Source organism: Pseudoliparis swirei, chromosome 3 (assembly GCF_029220125.1).
Source record: "Pseudoliparis swirei isolate HS2019 ecotype Mariana Trench chromosome 3, NWPU_hadal_v1, whole genome shotgun sequence".
NCBI lineage: Eukaryota > Metazoa > Chordata > Actinopteri > Perciformes > Liparidae > Pseudoliparis > Pseudoliparis swirei.
The window spans coordinates 23,579,965-23,597,464 of NC_079390.1; the positions used below are offsets into that span (position 1 = coordinate 23,579,965).

General features: G+C 53.3%; 3 protein-coding genes across 3 annotated transcripts in view; 1 reads left to right on the forward strand and 2 right to left on the reverse strand.

Moving 5' to 3' along the window:
* jade2 (jade family PHD finger 2) overlaps window positions 1–17,500 on the reverse strand; it is a 344,631-nt gene that overhangs the window by 125,579 nt on the left and 201,552 nt on the right. The window lies entirely within an intron of this gene.
* Window positions 1,927–8,221, reverse strand: ppp2cab (protein phosphatase 2 catalytic subunit alpha b). The gene is made up of 7 exons (XM_056441939.1): window positions 7,966–8,221; window positions 3,492–3,701; window positions 3,223–3,396; window positions 3,057–3,146; window positions 2,768–2,929; window positions 2,583–2,701; window positions 1,927–2,486 (listed from the first exon to the last, which is right to left on the reverse strand). Exons 1-7 carry the CDS (start codon window positions 8,065–8,067, stop codon window positions 2,414–2,416), a joined length of 930 nt encoding a protein of 309 aa, XP_056297914.1. The 5' UTR covers window positions 8,068–8,221; the 3' UTR covers window positions 1,927–2,413.
* skp1 (S-phase kinase-associated protein 1) overlaps window positions 16,086–17,500 on the forward strand; it is a 5,503-nt gene continuing 4,088 nt past the window's right edge. The window contains exons 1-3 of the mRNA XM_056442040.1: window positions 16,086–16,195; window positions 16,795–16,894; window positions 17,152–17,225. Of these exons, the coding sequence (XP_056298015.1) occupies window positions 16,798–16,894; window positions 17,152–17,225 (171 nt within the window). The 5' untranslated portion in view covers window positions 16,086–16,195; window positions 16,795–16,797. The remainder of the gene's footprint in view (window positions 16,196–16,794; window positions 16,895–17,151; window positions 17,226–17,500) is intronic.

Consider the following 17,500-nt stretch of genomic DNA (forward strand, 5'->3'; position numbering starts at 1 on the left):
GAAATACTTTAATAGCTTAAAGTTAAGTTTACATTTTCTTTTTTTTAGACTAAAAACTTTCTTCTGAGAGTATTTTGAGAAACGGTATAAAAAAATTCTTAAAGACAAAATTACAAAATAAAATATGTTGTTAACTGCATGGAAGTCCACTGGTCAGCAGGCCCGTCTTTAAACCAGGGGGTTGGCGGTTCAATCCCCGCCCTATCGATGTGTCCTTGAGCAAGACACTTAGCCATGTGTTGCTCCCTGTAGCTGTTCTACGGTGTGTGAATGTAACATGATCTCCGCTCCTCCTCTCCTCCTCTCCTCTTCTCGGCTCCTCCTCTCATCCTCCTCTCCTCCTCTCTTCTCTTCTCCTCCTCTCCTCCTTTCCTTCTCTCCTCTGCTCTCCTCCTCTCCTCCCCTCTTCTCCACTCCTCTATCCTCCTCCTCCTCTCATCTCCCCCTTTACTCTCCTCCTCTTCATCAACACCAGATGGAGCCCGTGACATCAGACGGGTAACCTGCTGTTGTCATGGTTTCAGGTATCTGGGAGACACAATACTGCATGCTAATTGGTGGAAAGAGAGAGAGGAGACAAATAGAGAGGGAGAGAAGTTGTTGCTCTTCTATTTACTAAATATAGAGACACAGATATGAGATGGAAAACATCTCTAAGATATTGACTTTCATATTTTATTTAATCTTTGTTTTGAGAGAAAAGACAATCTTCAAATCATGAACAATTACTGTATTGATTAATTGATCATGTTTTCACATTAAACATATTTAAGGGAAATAAAACACCAACATACTTGTATGCATGAATAAACTGAACCTATATAGTTACCTTTTCGTTTTGTTGACAAAATCCATGTAAAAACGCTGACGTCATCGCCACACCATTCAAAAAAAGAAGAAAAATCACAACAAGAAGACGTCATCTCTCTGGAGGGTGTTGGCAGCTTCTCAGTTGAAACGGCCAGCCAATAAAACGCAGCGCTCTGGTGACGTCATCGTCGTTGCTGTTAGCTGGGGTCCCTCTGCGGCTGCGTCAAATTGGACACGATCGACCAGCGCGAGACCGGAAGTTGGGAGTTTTCCGAAACGGAGGGGAAATGACCGGCCAAAAAACTAAAAACATGTTTGTCTGCTTCAAAAGAAGTAAAGCAGTTTAAATACTATTATAAATAGTTTATTAATGTCTCGATCCTCTTACCATAAGGGAGCAGCGGACTGCTTAATTAACATGGAGGAAAAAGAAAAAAACCACTTCAGAGGCGGAGCCAGACGTGTCGCAGCACCAGGGTCCGTGGTTAACACGCTTAAAACATGACTCAGCGTTTTATTACTCCATATACAACGAGTCTGTAAATGCTAAATACTGATTAGCATGTGAACATTTTTATTATCTTAAAATCTACTTTAATCATAATTTCTCTTTTCAACTCACTTTGTCTACTGAACATAAAATATAACCATTAGATTTTATACAGAATACATTTATATATATAAAGAGCCGGAAAATATATATACATAATCCTTTAATCTAATGTGTTATTGCTTGTGTATATGTGTTATTCTTCCTACACGTGTTCTGTATGTATAAGTCATTTAGACCTGAATCCTTTGTATATTAATGTATTAAACACCCTTGTTGTGTCAACTCAGTCATGTGACCTTGGTTTATGAGTTATAGTTCATAGACAACATTAACTTTTCTTCTTTTGACAATTACATTTTTACTTCACATAAACCTGCCGGACAAAATATGGAGGAATCATAAACTTGAGGTTTGCCACGGAGATTATTTCCTGTAATAACCCAAAGGAGAAATACCATTGTGTATTATTGTGGAGGGAAACCAGTGAGAAACCAGTGGTAGGCTCAGCTGCTTCAGTTCCACTGGGACCGTGAAGAAGAAGAAGAAGAAGAAGAAGCACCACGTTCCCGTCAAGGAGCCACCTTCGTCTTTATTATTCAAACATTTGGTTAACAGACTAAGAATGAACTGGTTTGTGTTCACGGAGCGGCGTGAGAAAGGCGTTCCTCCACTTACAGGACAGAGACACTTTTCTTTGTCATCTTAGAAAACAACAACAAAAAGTCAAAAATTAAAAAAAACAAGAAAAGAAAAAACCATCTGTAGTGTGAAATAATCTTCATCTTTTGACATGTTACATTTGTTTAACTTCACAAAAGTGCAAACAGATCAAGTTCAGATCTAAGGACGTGGCGTGGGGGTGGCAGGTGGATCAGTCCAGCACCAGGAGGAAGAACTGAACCTGCCGTTTTAATTAAATAGCCGGGAGACTTTCCAATACACGGTCAACGGACATTGTCACGCACCTTTTGGTCCGTACACACACACTGTTATCAGTTGAAGGTCATACATCATGGCAAAACCAGACCCGACTGGACAGAGGTCAACAAGTTACAGGAAGTAGTCTGGGGTGCGGCGAGTGACGTGGGGCTCCCCTCTGCGAGGCGCCGGGTCGAACTGCAGACTGGAAGACGAAGAAGAGGAAGAAGAACACAATGAACCTCAGCGTCTACGGATCCACATGAAGGCGTCAGAACTTCTTCCCCTCCGAGTGACTTACAACGAGTACTTGAGGGTGTCGTCCAGCTCCATGATGGCCGCCTGGTTGCCACAGCGGTAGCAGTAGTTGGGAGCGCTGAATATCGTCACCACGTTCCTCTCGTGGCACCAGTTGTAACCCTAGAGGGGGGGGGGGGGAGGCATTGTTCACAGGAGGTTCCGTCTCGCGTCGGTCTCGTCGCTCACCTCCATGACCAGCTGGTGGGCGCGGGACACCAGCGTGAGGCGGTTGGCGTGGTTGAACGTCTCCGAGATGTCCTGGCCGAAGGTGTAGCCGGCCCCCCGGGGGGAGATGCCCCAGCCGCCGCGGTCGTCGGGGTCGGACCACAGCAGGTCACACATGGGACCCTGAAGAGGAGGAAGAGGAGCGGCCATGTTTACCAGTGAACCGGCTTGGTGCTTCTCCCCAGTCGCTCATTTTTGGCTGCTTCATGTGTAATTTTCCCAAAAAAGCCAAAGTGTTCTTCCTCATCACCTCGTGGGGAACCTCCTGCAGGCGGTCCAGCGCCCGGATGTGATCCAGAGTGTCGATGGACGGCGACAGGCCTCCGTGGAGGCAGAAGATCTGAAGAACAAAAGAAACCCTCGTTACGCGACCTCTGACCCGCGGGGTCCCGCCGAGGGTCCGCCGCGCCCCTCACCTGAGAGTCCACCAGGGACGTGAGCGGCAGGTAGTCGAACAGGTCCGTGAAGTACTTCCACACGTTGGCGTTGCCGTACTTCCGGAGGCACTCGTCGTAGAAGCCGTAGACCTGCGTGATCTGCCGGCTCTCGTGGTTCCCCCGCAGGATGGTGATGCGCTCCCGGTACCGGACCTGAGAACACGGGCCGGCGGAACCGTGAGCGCCGCCCTCAAATACAACAACATGACTCCTTCTTGTTAACGTGGCGACGGCGGGCCGCGGGTCACCTTGAGCGACACGAGCAGAGACACCGTCTCCACGGAGTAGTAGCCCCGGTCCACGTAGTCGCCCATGAACAGGTAGTTGGTGTCCGGAGACTTTCCCCCGATCTTGAACAGCTCCATGAGGTCGTGGAACTGGCCGTGCACGTCGCCGCACACCGTCACCGGACACCGCACCTCCTGCACGTTGGACTCCTTGGTGAGGATCTCCTTCGCCTTCGGGAGGAGAAGCAAAGAGTCGTGAAGCGGGGGGGGGGGGACAGACATGAACTCTTCATTAACGAGCAAAACAATCCACCGGCTGAGAGAGAAATGGTCTGCGGCCATCGAGGGGGCGAGCGGCGCTGCTCAGTGACCTCCGTCGCGCCCTCGGCTCTCTTTCCCACAGGAATCATCAACAACATCAAAACCAAACAAGTCAACATCCTGTACTTGTGATCAAATACCAGAACACAACAAAACCCTCAAACAAGACGAAGTTCCATCTGAGCGAATACGACACGAAGCTAGAAGTGAACGGCTCGATGCGGCCGCTCGCTGTGAGGCGGCTTGTCGTCACGCGTTTGGTTTGACGTGCAGCTGTGGATGAAAACGGGATGACGGTTGCTAAGAGACCTCGGGCCAAAGTACAGACAAGGGTGACGCCCCAGGGTGACGCCCCAGGGTGACGCCCCAGGGTGACGCCCCAGGGTGACGCCCCAGTGTGACGCCCCAGTGTGACGCCCCAGTGTGACGCCCTTGGGAACCAGCAAGGTGGCAACGGCTTCACACGTCACGGCGCTACAAGCTGTAATCAGCAATATAATCCTATAAAGAGTTACAAAAAAGGCCAAAGGGTTCATCATGGAGACTTTGAGCTCGACGCCGTGGCCAATCCCACAAACGATGACCTCACCAACGATGACCTCACAACCGATGACCTCACAACCGATGACCTCACCAACGATGGCCTCACTAACGATGACCTCACCAACGATGACCTCACAACCGATGACCTCACCAACGATGGCCTCACTAACGATGACCTCACTAACGATGACCTCACAACCGATGACCTCACCAACGATGACCTCACAACCGATGACCTCACAACCGATGACCTCGATGACCTCACCAACGATGACCTCACAACCGATGACCTCACCAACGATGACCTCACCAACGATGACCTCACCAACGATGACCTCACAACCGATGACCTCACCACCGATGACCTCACCACCGATGACCTCACCACCGATGACCTCACCACCGATGACCTCACCACCGATGACCTCACCACCGATGACCTCACCACCGATGACCTCACTCCACGGTGTTTATGGCGGTGACGTCGTCACTGTGATCGACGAGTTCAGCCGATTGCGTTGACGATGTCGACAGAGCAACGATCTATGCCCCTCCTAAAGCTGGAGGCCTGAATGTTTACGCATCTCTGGGAAATGTTGATGACAGTAATGGAGGGGCGTTAAAAAAAGAGAGGTTTGTCATTTAATTTAATTATCTGTTAAATTGACAGGAACGTAAAAAACTGTTTCCAGCTGACAAAATTGTCTAAACATAATAAAACTGATGACATCACCACTCAGTAGACAAACACACCCCTAGACAGGGGGGGGGGGAGACGGACACAATGATTAAAAGACGTTGCATTGATTAGGATGAAGAAGTCACTCCTCCCCGTGCAGCTCAACGTTCAGCCTCTTCTCAGAGCGACGGAATCAAAAGGATCGCACAGCACATTCCTCCACACCCCCGACATCCCAAAAACAGACAAGTCGCTCTGAGAGTCCTGAGTCACGCCCCCCCCCCCCCTCGGTCGCAATGGACTTGATGGTGGGAGGGATGCAACTCAAAAATCAATTGTATCCTCTGCTAAATCAAAAAATAACGGAGGAGGAGTGGGTTCATTTGGCTGAATATAACACAAAGGCCCTGGGGGGGGGGGGGGGTAGACCAGTCAATCATACAACATCAAGGAAAAGGACTCAGCATGTTCCATTTTCACTACTTTGTGCTAATAAATGAACAGACTGAGCGAATGACAATAATATAATAATAAAATAATAAGAAATAAGGCCCGTGTTAAATTTAGCCTCCATTATCAGCTAATTTAAATAAAATCAGTAGAAAATGATGTTGGGACTTTTTGGAAAATAGATTAAAAGCTGGCAAGTTTAGGTAAAGCAATTAGTTCAGTTTTAGAACTATGTTGATTAAAAACGGGTTTTAAAGAGCGTATTCTGTTAAGCCAAAACATCAAGAGCAGGAAATCAGCAAAGAGGAGGAAGAGGAGAGACTTTGGAGTTAAAGCCCCATTATGTAGTTTTTCCCTTTTAGCGCCCCCTTCAGTTTTTGAGGTATTTAACGTTTACTTCAGTGTCGTAAATACCCAGTTACGATAGATGCAGCCTCGCATACACTTGTATTGAGTTGGGATCATGTGTTGTCCTGTATTATAATGATAATTATTATTGTTGTTATTATTTGTACGTGTCACGGGTTACAAAAGGTGACGAGGGGGAGGTGACGCAAGGTTTTTTTTGTTTGGAGCGCGCTGACAGGCGCCAAACATGCTGATGGAAATGTCACTCTTGCCTGTCTTCAAAACTTGAGAGCCCTGCGAATACGAAGACTGGCAGGAACACTGAACTGGGCCAGCACCGACCGGACGAGGGTGAAGGAGGCGGGGATTGAACGCGGCGCCTCGCCACGTTTCCGCCTGGTCGGTCAGCTGTTTGCTGGCTTTAGGGGGGGGGGGTGCAGTCATTTACTTTTGTTTTGGGGGACTGCAAAGACTTTGGGACTGTCGGGATCCGGGGATTATACTTCGTTTTGAGTGGGTTTGATTGTTTGTAGTGTGTGTGTTCATTTTGGGGGCTTGCAGATGCATTGAATTTGATTTAATATAATAACATTAATAACTGAACTCTCTCCCCATCCTCCCACTCCGTCCTCTCTCAGACTCACATGTCTGAATGCTGCTAGCACAATTTATGTTGTCTATATGTTTACATGTTTCTTACTATTTTTGCACTTTATGTTGTCTATATGTTCACAAGTTTTTTACTATTTTTGCACTCAATTATGTCTATATGTTGCACAATTCACTTTATGTTGGACAGAAGAGAAACGCAATTTCGATCTTCTGTATGTTTGCACATATGGAAAATTGACAAATAAAACTGACTTTGACTTTGATTTGGGTTTCCGTATATCGACTGTTTTTCTTTTACGACCATTTGAGCAGAGAGAGTTAACACCAGAACTCGCAGATCCGCCCATTCCCTTTTTTTTAGCGTATTGTACCTTTTCCCCCTGATTGAGTTGCTAAGGGCGAATGAAACAACATAACCAAAAGAATGACATTTAGTTTAGATGAAATACCGATCGCGTGTTCAGCCTATATACGTTGTTTTCTAAATGTTTTAATGTGGAGTACGTGTGATCGAATACAATATTGTTGACAACACCAAAAAGCTACATAAAAAAGCTACCCTTATCCTGGAGCTGCGAGCGTAGAGTGGCACTATATGACATTGCGTAATCACTGCCGGAAAGCAGGTCGAAGTACATCCGCCCCGGAGCGGGCGGCTCCAGCGGAGTTATTTCCCACAGACCCGATGGCGGAGCCGCAAATCTCCATATTAAAAGTCAGCGGCACCATTTTTTTCAAGCTGTTATTTTAAGGTACAATTGTTGCATAATGTTACTTTAAGCTCCAGCTCGGAGAAGTCTGCAGTCAGTTGCACCGTTACCAGTGTGTGTGTGTGTGTGTGTGTGTGTGTGTTTGTGTGTGTGTTATGCACTCAGCTTGTATTTTCACGCAGTTAAAAAGAAAAAGCTGAGCAGACAAGCAGCCCACCTGCGAAGTGGCTAAACAGGTCAATGCCCCAGAGACTCAACTCTGAGGCCTCACAGATGGCGGTGTTGGAGTTTAGCCGTTTTCCTGCATAAATAGCAAACAAACAATAAACACAAACAAGTGCTGATGATCACAAGGGTTCACTCCCATGACCGATACATGCGATGACATCGTGTTCGTGTTGGATTATTTACTACTTTATTGCTTCTAAGAAGTCAGTCTGATTACTTATTGGCTAGAGAAGTACATAAAGAAGCTAGAATGAAGGCCATGTGGGAGCGGGGGGGGGGGTCGAACGTGAATATCAAGCGTTTGCACGTGACATTAGGTTATACTGTTAGTCGTTAGGATGGAAAAAGTTCCAAGATGTTATTATTTTTCCATGTCATTAATTATTAATCAGACATTTCTGACAGGCAACAATTCAAACGCCCCGGAAAAACACAGGACCACTCCTAATGATGTTGTCGAATATGCGCACGAGAAATGTAAACTAAAGACGCCATTTTATGGACGTCTTGTACAGCGGCTGTTCGGTTCGTTGAGAAGAAGACGTTGACAGCGAGTTACGGTTGAAATTTAAAACGTTTACAAATATATATTTATATATCTCACCTTTTCACACAGTGATTTCACTTGTCCCTCCGTCAACTGCTTGCATTCGTTGAGCTGCTCGATCCACTGATCGAGTTCTTTCGAAAACGCCTTTTCGTCCATTTTTTCTTCTTCTTCTGCTGTGTGTTTTTTCGCGGTCGTTCGGAGACGAGGAGGAAGACGCGCGAGCCTCTCTGACCGCCGAGTCGCTATGATTCCACTGAAAGAATGAGGAGCGGGCGCGAGACGTCAGTTGGTGATCCACCCTGGAAATCAGTTGGCGTCGAGCTTTACGCAATAAAACACCGCGCTTCCGGTTCTGACCTCCGAAATAAAAGCACTATATATCTTTTTTTTGTGCTAAGTCATAATTACGAGATGCTACGTTATATATCAGATAAATATAGTAAGGCATTATATCTCATAATTTTGAGATGCTAAGTCATAATTTCAAGATAGTAAGTCAAAAATATGAGGCATTAAGTCATTATTTTGAGATAGTATCTAAAAAATTATGAGAAAGTGAATGATAATTATGAGATAGTAAGTAATAATGATTAGATAGTAATAATTACCAGCTGCAATATTCAAGCTTGGCAAAATATAAACATGAATGTATGTCTTGACCTATATCTGCCATGTGGACTATTTCCATATTGTATATTTGTTGTATTTGTACCCTCACCCTTGAATAGAACCCTTGCTTGCTCATGTCTGTGTATTTATGCATGTTTCCTGTTTATAGTTTATTTCAAAGCTAAAATGAAATTGATTTCGTGGAACATTTAGAAATAGATCAAGCGGTATTTATGTCCCAAAACATAGGACATGAGAACTGCCGTGTAATGAGCACGAGAGTTTCTGAAAGAAGGGAACAGCGCCACCTGGTGGTCGTTTAGAGAGGCGGATACGTCACTCAAGACTTAAAGTAAGATTACAAAATTAATAAAAATGGTTGACAAAACAGTTAAATCCACAAAAAACTTTGCATATCAATCACTTACATCTTTGCACTCTTGTTTTCTTAATTAATAAACAAACATTCTATTCTATTTGTTGTATATATTGTGTTTTTTAAATATTGAATATGTGTTTGTCTGTCGGTCTGTCTGTCTATCTATCTATCTGTCTGTCTGTCTGTCTGTCTATCTATCTATCTATCTGTTTATCTATCTATCTATCTATCTGTCTCTCTGTCTGTCTGTCTGTTTATCTATCTATCTATCTATCTGTCTCTCTGTCTGTCTGTCTGTTTATCTATCTATCTATCTATCTATCTATCTGTGTCTCTGTCTGTCGGTCTGTCTATCTATCTATATATCTATCTATCTATCTGTCTATCCGTCTGTCTGTCTAGTGCATTTAGCTGGACTCAAACTATATAATCACCCTCACATAAAAATAAAAATAAAGATTTAAAATAGTACTAAATAATCTTAATGTCATTTATAAAGATAGTGTGTTGGTGTAAACATAAATTTATACAATAAGGTAATAATATCAAATAAATAAAGTAAAAAATAAAGTAATTAAATAAATAAAAGGTAAACAGAGCGGCAGCCCTCGTGCAGTATTGTCGTAGCTTTTATGTGGGTACCAGCACACAGGGGGGTAGAAGGAAACGAAAGAGCAGATACACTAGCAAAACAAGAGTTAGAAAGGCAGCACAAGATGGACATTTTACACAGCAAAGCAGAAGTTAAAACAATTGTCAAAAGAAACATTATTAAGGAATGGCAGCATAGTTGGGATGTAGGGGAAACAGGAAGACATCTGTATGCTGTGCAGAGGGAAGTTGGCAAAGCGAGGCCAGTTAGAAGAAGCACAGCAGAAGAACACATAGTAACCAGGCTGAGGATCGGGCACACAATGCATCTCGTAAATAAACACCCAACAGGACTATGTGAGCACTGTCAAGTACCAGAATCTGTAGAACATATAATTTGTCATTGTCAGAAATACACACTTGAGAGACACAGGTTGAAGAGGAAGCTGGGAGTGGAGGAACTAAATCTAACAGATGCGTTAAATTTGAAAGAAACAGGATTAAGTAATAGAATTTAAAGCACTGACATTTTTGAATCTCCCTTTTGTTTTGTTTGTTTTATTGATTTTGTTTTGTGGGTATTTTGTTGGGTTTGGTTTTTTTTGTTTGTTTTTGTAAGGGGATAGGGTACTCTGGTCCACACTCCACTACAGCAGGTGGCGGAAATGCACCGTTCACTGGATGCCATCCGCCTAAAAACTTAAAAAGAAGAAGAAGAAGCCCTGCGGCAGCCCTCGTGCAGTACCCCGTTCCTCCTCCAGGCGGCAGCCCTCGTGCAGTACCCCGTTCCTCCTCCAGGTGGCAGCCCTCGTGCAGTACCCCGTTCCTCCTCCAGGCGGCAGCCCTCCTGCAGTACCCCGTTCCTCCTCCAGGCGGCAGCCCTCCTGCAGTACCCCGTTCCTCCTCCAGGCGGCAGCCTCCTGCAGTACCCGTTCCTCCTCCAGGCGGCAGCCCTCCTGCAGTACCCGTTCCTCCTCCAGGCGGCAGCCCTCCTGCAGTACCCGTTCCTCCTCCAGGCGGCAGCCTCGTGCAGTACCCGTTCCTCCTCCAGGCGGCAGCCCTCCTGCAGTACCCGTTCCTCCTCCAGGCGGCAGCCCTCGTGCAGTACCCGTTCCTCCTCCAGGCGGCAGCCTCCTGCAGTACCCGTTCCTCCTCCAGGCGGCAGCCTCTGCAGTACCCGTTCCTCCTCCAGGCGGCAGCCTCGCAGTACCCGTTCCTCCTCCAGGCGGCAGCCCTCCTGCAGTACCCGTTCCTCCTCCAGGCGGCAGCCCTGCAGTACCCGTTCCTCCTCCAGGCGGCAGCCCTCCTGCAGTACCCGTTCCTCCTCCAGGCGGCAGCCTCCTGCAGTACCCCGTTCCTCCTCCAGGCGGCAGCCCTCCTGCAGTACCCCGTTCCTCCTCCAGGCGGCAGCCCTCGTGCAGTACCCCGTTCCTCCTCCAGGTGGCAGCCCTCCTGCAGTACCCCGTTCCTCCTCCAGGCGGCAGCCCTCCTGCAGTACCCCGTTCCTCCTCCAGGCGGCAGCCCTCCTGCAGTACCCCGTTCCTCCTCCAGGCGGCAGCCCTCGTGCAGTACCCCGTTCCTCCTCCAGGCGGCAGCCTCTGCAGTACCCGTTCCTCCTCCAGGCGGCAGCCTCGTGCAGTACCCCGTTCCTCCTCCAGGCGGCAGCCCTCCTGCAGTACCCCGTTCCTCCTCCAGGCGGCAGCCCTCCTGCAGTACCCCGTTCCTCCTCCAGGCGGCAGCCCTCGTGCAGTACCCCGTTCCTCCTCCAGGCGGCAGCCCTCGTGCAGTACCCCGTTCCTCCTCCAGGCGGCAGCCCTCCTGCAGTACCCCGTTCCTCCTCCAGGCGGCAGCCCTCCTGCAGTACCCCGTTCCTCCTCCAGGCGGCAGCCCTCGTGCAGTACCCCGTTCCTCCTCCAGGCGGCAGCCCTCGTGCAGTACCCCGTTCCTCCTCCAGGCGGCAGCCCTCCTGCAGTACCCCGTTCCTCCTCCAGGCGGCAGCCCTCCTGCAGTACCCCGTTCCTCCTCCAGGCGGCAGCCCTCGCAGTACCCGTTCCTCCTCCAGGCGGCAGCCCTCGTGCAGTACCCCGTTCCTCCTCCAGGCGGCAGCCCTCCTGCAGTACCCCGTTCCTCCTCCAGGCGGCAGCCCTCCTGCAGTACCCCGTTCCTCCTCCAGGCGGCAGCCCTCCTGCAGTACCCGTTCCTCCTCCAGGCGGCAGCCTCCTGCAGTACCCGTTCCTCCTCCAGGCGGCAGCCCTCCTGCAGTACCCGTTCCTCCTCCAGGCGGCAGCCCTCTGCAGTACCCGTTCCTCCTCCAGGCGGCAGCCTCCTGCAGTACCCCGTTCCTCCTCCAGGCGGCAGCCCTCCTGCAGTACCCCGTTCCTCCTCCAGGCGGCAGCCCTCGTGCAGTACCCCGTTCCTCCTCCAGGCGGCAGCCCTCCTGCAGTACCCCGTTCCTCCTCCAGGCGGCAGCCCTCGTGCAGTACCCCGTTCCTCCTCCAGGCGGCAGCCTCCTGCAGTACCCGTTCCTCCTCCAGGCGGCAGCCCTCGTGCAGTACCCTTCCTCCTCCAGGCGGCAGCCCTCCTGCAGTACCCGTTCCTCCTCCAGGCGGCAGCCCTCCTGCAGTACCCGTTCCTCCTCCAGGCGGCAGCCTCCTGCAGTACCCGTTCCTCCTCCAGGCGGCAGCCCTCTGCAGTACCCGTTCCTCCTCCAGGCGGCAGCCCTGCAGTACCGTTCCTCCTCCAGGCGGCAGCCCTCCGCAGTACCCTCCTCCTCCAGGCGGCAGCCTCCTGCAGTACCCTTCCTCCTCCAGGCGGCAGCCTCCTGCAGTACCCGTTCCTCCTCCAGGCGGCAGCCCTCCTGCAGTACCCGTTCCTCCTCCAGGCGGCAGCCCTGCAGTACCCGTTCCTCCTCCAGGCGGCAGCCCTCCTGCAGTACCCGTTCCTCCTCCAGGCGGCAGCCCTCCTGCAGTACCCGTTCCTCCTCCAGGCGGCAGCCCTCCTGCAGTACCCGTTCCTCCTCCAGGCGGCAGCCCTCGTGCAGTACCCGTTCCTCCTCCAGGCGGCAGCCTCCTGCAGTACCCTGTTCCTCCTCCAGGCGGCAGCCCTCCTGCAGTACCCGTTCCTCCTCCAGGCGGCAGCCCCTGCAGTACCCTTCCTCCTCCAGGCGGCAGCCCTCTGCAGTACCCCGTTCCTCCTCCAGGCGGCAGCCTCCTGCAGTACCCGTTCCTCCTCCAGGCGGCAGCCTCCTGCAGTACCCGTTCCTCCTCCAGGCGGCAGCCTCCTGCAGTACCCGTTCCTCCTCCAGGCGGCAGCCTCCTGCAGTACCCGTTCCTCCTCCAGGCGGCAGCCTCCTGCAGTACCCGTTCCTCCTCCAGGCGGCAGCCTCCTGCAGTACCCGTTCCTCCTCCAGGCGGCAGCCTCCTGCAGTACCCGTTCCTCCTCCAGGCGGCAGCCCTCTGCAGTACCCGTTCCTCCTCCAGGCGGCAGCCTCCTGCAGTACCCGTTCCTCCTCCAGGCGGCAGCCCTCCTGCAGTACTCCTCCTCCAGGCGGCAGCCCCCTGCAGTACCCGTTCCTCCTCCAGGCGGCAGCCCTCCTGCAGTACCCGTTCCTCCTCCAGGCGGCAGCCTCCTGCAGTACCCGTTCCTCCTCCAGGCGGCAGCCCTCTGCAGTACCCGTTCCTCCTCCAGGCGGCAGCCTCGTGCAGTACCCGTTCCTCCTCCAGGCGGCAGCCTCCTGCAGTACCCGTTCCTCCTCCAGGCGGCAGCCTCTGCAGTACCCGTTCCTCCTCCAGGCGGCAGCCTCTGCAGTACCCGTTCCTCCTCCAGGCGGCAGCCTCCTGCAGTACCCGTTCCTCCTCCAGGCGGCAGCCTCTGCAGTACCCGTTCCTCCTCCAGGCGGCAGCCCTCTGCAGTACCCGTTCCTCCTCCAGGCGGCAGCCTCGCAGTACCCGTTCCTCCTCCAGGCGGCAGCCTCCTGCAGTACCCGTTCCTCCTCCAGGCGGCAGCCCTCCTGCAGTACCCGTTCCTCCTCCAGGCGGCAGCCTCCTGCAGTACCCGTTCCTCCTCCAGGCGGCAGCCCTCCTGCAGTACCCGTTCCTCCTCCAGGCGGCAGCCTCCTGCAGTACCCGTTCCTCCTCCAGGCGGCAGCCCTCCTGCAGTACCCGTTCCTCCTCCAGGCGGCAGCCTCCTGCAGTACCCGTTCCTCCTCCAGGCGGCAGCCCTCTGCAGTACCCGTTCCTCCTCCAGGCGGCAGCCCTCCTGCAGTACCCGTTCCTCCTCCAGGCGGCAGCCCTCCTGCAGTACCCGTTCCTCCTCCAGGCGGCAGCCCTCGTGCAGTACCCGTTCCTCCTCCAGGCGGCAGCCTCCTGCAGTACCCGTTCCTCCTCCAGGCGGCAGCCCTCCTGCAGTACCCGTTCCTCCTCCAGGCGGCAGCCCTCGCAGTACCCGTTCCTCCTCCAGGCGGCAGCCCTCGTGCAGTACCCGTTCCTCCTCCAGGCGGCAGCCTCCTGCAGTACCCGTTCCTCCTCCAGGCGGCAGCCTCGTGCAGTACCCGTTCCTCCTCCAGGCGGCAGCCTCGTGCAGTACCCGTTCCTCCTCCAGGCGGCAGCCTCCTGCAGTACCCGTTCCTCCTCCAGGCGGCAGCCCTCTGCAGTACCCCTGTTCCTCCTCCAGGCGGCAGCCTCGTGCAGTACCCGTTCCTCCTCCAGGCGGCAGCCCTCGTGCAGTACCCGTTCCTCCTCCAGGCGGCAGCCTCCTGCAGTACCCGTTCCTCCTCCAGGCGGCAGCCCTCTGCAGTACCCGTTCCTCCTCCAGGCGGCAGCCTCGTGCAGTACCCGTTCCTCCTCCAGGCGGCAGCCCTCTGCAGTACCCGTTCCTCCTCCAGGCGGCAGCCTCGTGCAGTACCCCGTTCCTCCTCCAGGCGGCAGCCCTCGTGCAGTACCCCGTTCCTCCTCCAGGCGGCAGCCCTCCTGCAGTACCCCGTTCCTCCTCCAGGCGGCAGCCCTCGCAGTACCCGTTCCTCCTCCAGGCGGCAGCCCTCCTGCAGTACCCGTTCCTCCTCCAGGCGGCAGCCTCCTGCAGTACCCGTTCCTCCTCCAGGCGGCAGCCTCTGCAGTACCCGTTCCTCCTCCAGGCGGCAGCCTCCTGCAGTACCCGTTCCTCCTCCAGGCGGCAGCCCTCCTGCAGTACCCGTTCCTCCTCCAGGCGGCAGCCCTCTGCAGTACCCGTTCCTCCTCCAGGCGGCAGCCCTCCTGCAGTACCCGTTCCTCCTCCAGGCGGCAGCCCTCTGCAGTACCCGTTCCTCCTCCAGGCGGCAGCCCTCTGCAGTACCCTTCCTCCTCCAGGCGGCAGCCTCCTGCAGTACCCGTTCCTCCTCCAGGCGGCAGCCCTCTGCAGTACCCGTTCCTCCTCCAGGCGGCAGCCTCTGCAGTACCCGTTCCTCCTCCAGGCGGCAGCCTCCTGCAGTACCGTTCCTCCTCCAGGCGGCAGCCCTCCTGCAGTACCCGTTCCTCCTCCAGGCGGCAGCCTCCTGCAGTACCCTGTTCCTCCTCCAGGCGGCAGCCCTCTGCAGTACCCCGTTCCTCCTCCAGGCGGCAGCCCTCCTGCAGTACCCCGTTCCTCCTCCAGGCGGCAGCCCTCCTGCAGTACCCCGTTCCTCCTCCAGGCGGCAGCCCTCCTGCAGTACCCCGTTCCTCCTCCAGGCGGCAGCCTCCTGCAGTACCCGTTCCTCCTCCAGGCGGCAGCCCTCCTGCAGTACCCGTTCCTCCTCCAGGCGGCAGCCTCCTGCAGTACCCGTTCCTCCTCCAGGCGGCAGCCTCCTGCAGTACCCGTTCCTCCTCCAGGCGGCAGCCTCCTGCAGTACCCGTTCCTCCTCCAGGCGGCAGCCCTCCTGCAGTACCCGTTCCTCCTCCAGGCGGCAGCCCTCCTGCAGTACCCGTTCCTCCTCCAGGCGGCAGCCCTCCTGCAGTACCCGTTCCTCCTCCAGGCGGCAGCCCTCTGCAGTACCCGTTCCTCCTCCAGGCGGCAGCCTCTGCAGTACCCGTTCCTCCTCCAGGCGGCAGCCCTCCTGCAGTACCCGTTCCTCCTCCAGGTGGCAGCCCTCTGCAGTACCCGTTCCTCCTCCAGGCGGCAGCCCTCTGCAGTACCCGTTCCTCCTCCAGGCGGCAGCCCTCGTGCAGTACCCGTTCCTCCTCCAGGCGGCAGCCTCTGCAGTACCCGTTCCTCCTCCAGGCGGCAGCCCTCTGCAGTACCCGTTCCTCCTCCAGGCGGCAGCCTCCTGCAGTACCCTGTTCCTCCTCCAGGCGGCAGCCTCCTGCAGTACCCGTTCCTCCTCCAGGCGGCAGCCCTCTGCAGTACCCGTTCCTCCTCCAGGCGGCAGCCCTCCTGCAGTACCCGTTCCTCCTCCAGGCGGCAGCCTCCTGCAGTACCCGTTCCTCCTCCAGGCGGCAGCCCTCGTGCTGTACCCCGTTCCTCCTCCTGGCGGCAGCCCTCGTGCAGTACCCCGTTCCTCCTCCAGGCGGCAGCCCTCCTGCAGTACCCCGTTCCTCCTCCAGGCGGCAGCCCTCCTGCAGTACCCCGTTCCTCCTCCAGGCGGCAGCTCAGCAGCTCCATCCAGAGACTTCAGTCGCTATCGGAGCCTCCGCGTCTGTCAGGCCCTTAAAACACAGAGGAATCTCCCCTCTGGACCAGAGTAAAACAACACTTACGGTACGTTCCTTTCACATTGTAAGACGTGTGTTCACACGTCGTCATCCAGGAGCCGGGCGGCGCGCGCGCTGTGTTCACGTTGTGTTGACATCTTTGTGTTGAGTGCGGAGCGCCGAGCGGGCCTCGCGCGACGTCACGAGGCCTGCTAGCTTCCCGGGTTAGCATTGTAGCTTCACCGACGTTACAAGGCGAAATTATGACTACAAAACAGCTGAACGCGGTGAGGGTTAACTGTGTTTAACACTCCGCCTGGTGTTTTGTTGGTATATATTTATGCTTTAGTTTTGTTCCCGTAATCATCGTTTAAGCTGCGGTAACGGGGGTCTTTCTATTTAGTATGACAACGATATAAAAACCCGTTTAACGGACATTTATAACAGGCGTTTCGTCACGCGTGTAGCTATCTAACCGTTAACGGGGGGAGGGGGCGCGCGCGCGGGGACTAACGGGACGAGTGTGTTCACACAGCGCTAGCTTAGTTTAGCCGAATTAGTCTAAGCAGTTTATCACGTTGTGTGCGTGCGCGTGCCTGTGTGTTCGCGTGACTGCGCCTCGTTAATGTGTGTTTAAAAAGCTAATCTGATGTTTCCACTCTGCAGATAATGCCCACGATAAAACTCCAGAGCTCCGATGGAGAGATCTTTGAGGTGGATGTGGAGATCGCCAAGCAGTCCGTCACCATCAAGACCATGTTGGAAGGTGTGTGTCTGTGTGTGTGTGTGTCCGTGTGTGTGTGTCTGTGTGTGTCTGTGTCCGTGTGTGTGTGTGTTGTATCATATTATCTTCAGTCCAAGGTGTCCCTTCATAGCTGACTTTGTATGACGTGTTTTTGTTGTTGTTTTTCCACCTCAACATAACGCGCTCGTGTCTCCATGTGCCGTCTGGTGTATTTGTGTATTTGTGTATTTGCTGTGTTCCAGATCAATGTGAGACATTCCTTTGATTCTGTTCAACAGATTTGGGAATGGACGACGAAGGAGACGACGACCCGGTCCCCCTGCCGAACGTCAACGCCGCCATCCTCAAGAAGGTAGAGCCTGAAGACGCCTCGCAAAACACGTCTGACTGTCGTCTGCTTTGCATGTTTATCGTCACGTCGCAACACGGGGACGCACAACCAGAGTCGCACAACCAGACTCACACCCAGACTCACACAACTAGACTCACACAACCAGACTCACACAACCAGACTCACACCCAGACTCACACAACTAGACTCACACAACTAGACTCACACAACCAGACTCACACAACCAGACTCACACAACTAGACTCACACAACTAGACTCACACAACCAGACGCAC

What these genes read in the sequence shown, in the direction of transcription:
- ppp2cab (XM_056441939.1), bottom strand. Translation starts at nt 8,067, where the DNA reads ATGGACGAAAAGGCGTTTTCGAAAGAACTCGATCAGTGGATCGAGCAG. An exon ending in CTCTGCTCGTGTCGCTCAAG is followed by an intron (nt 3,397 to 3,491) that starts GTGACCCGCGGC and finishes CCGTGTTCTCAG; the next exon opens with GTCCGGTACCGGGAGCGCAT. An exon ending in TGCAGGAGGTTCCCCACGAG is followed by an intron (nt 2,930 to 3,056) that starts GTGATGAGGAAG and finishes CCTCCTCTTCAG; the next exon opens with GGTCCCATGTGTGACCTGCT.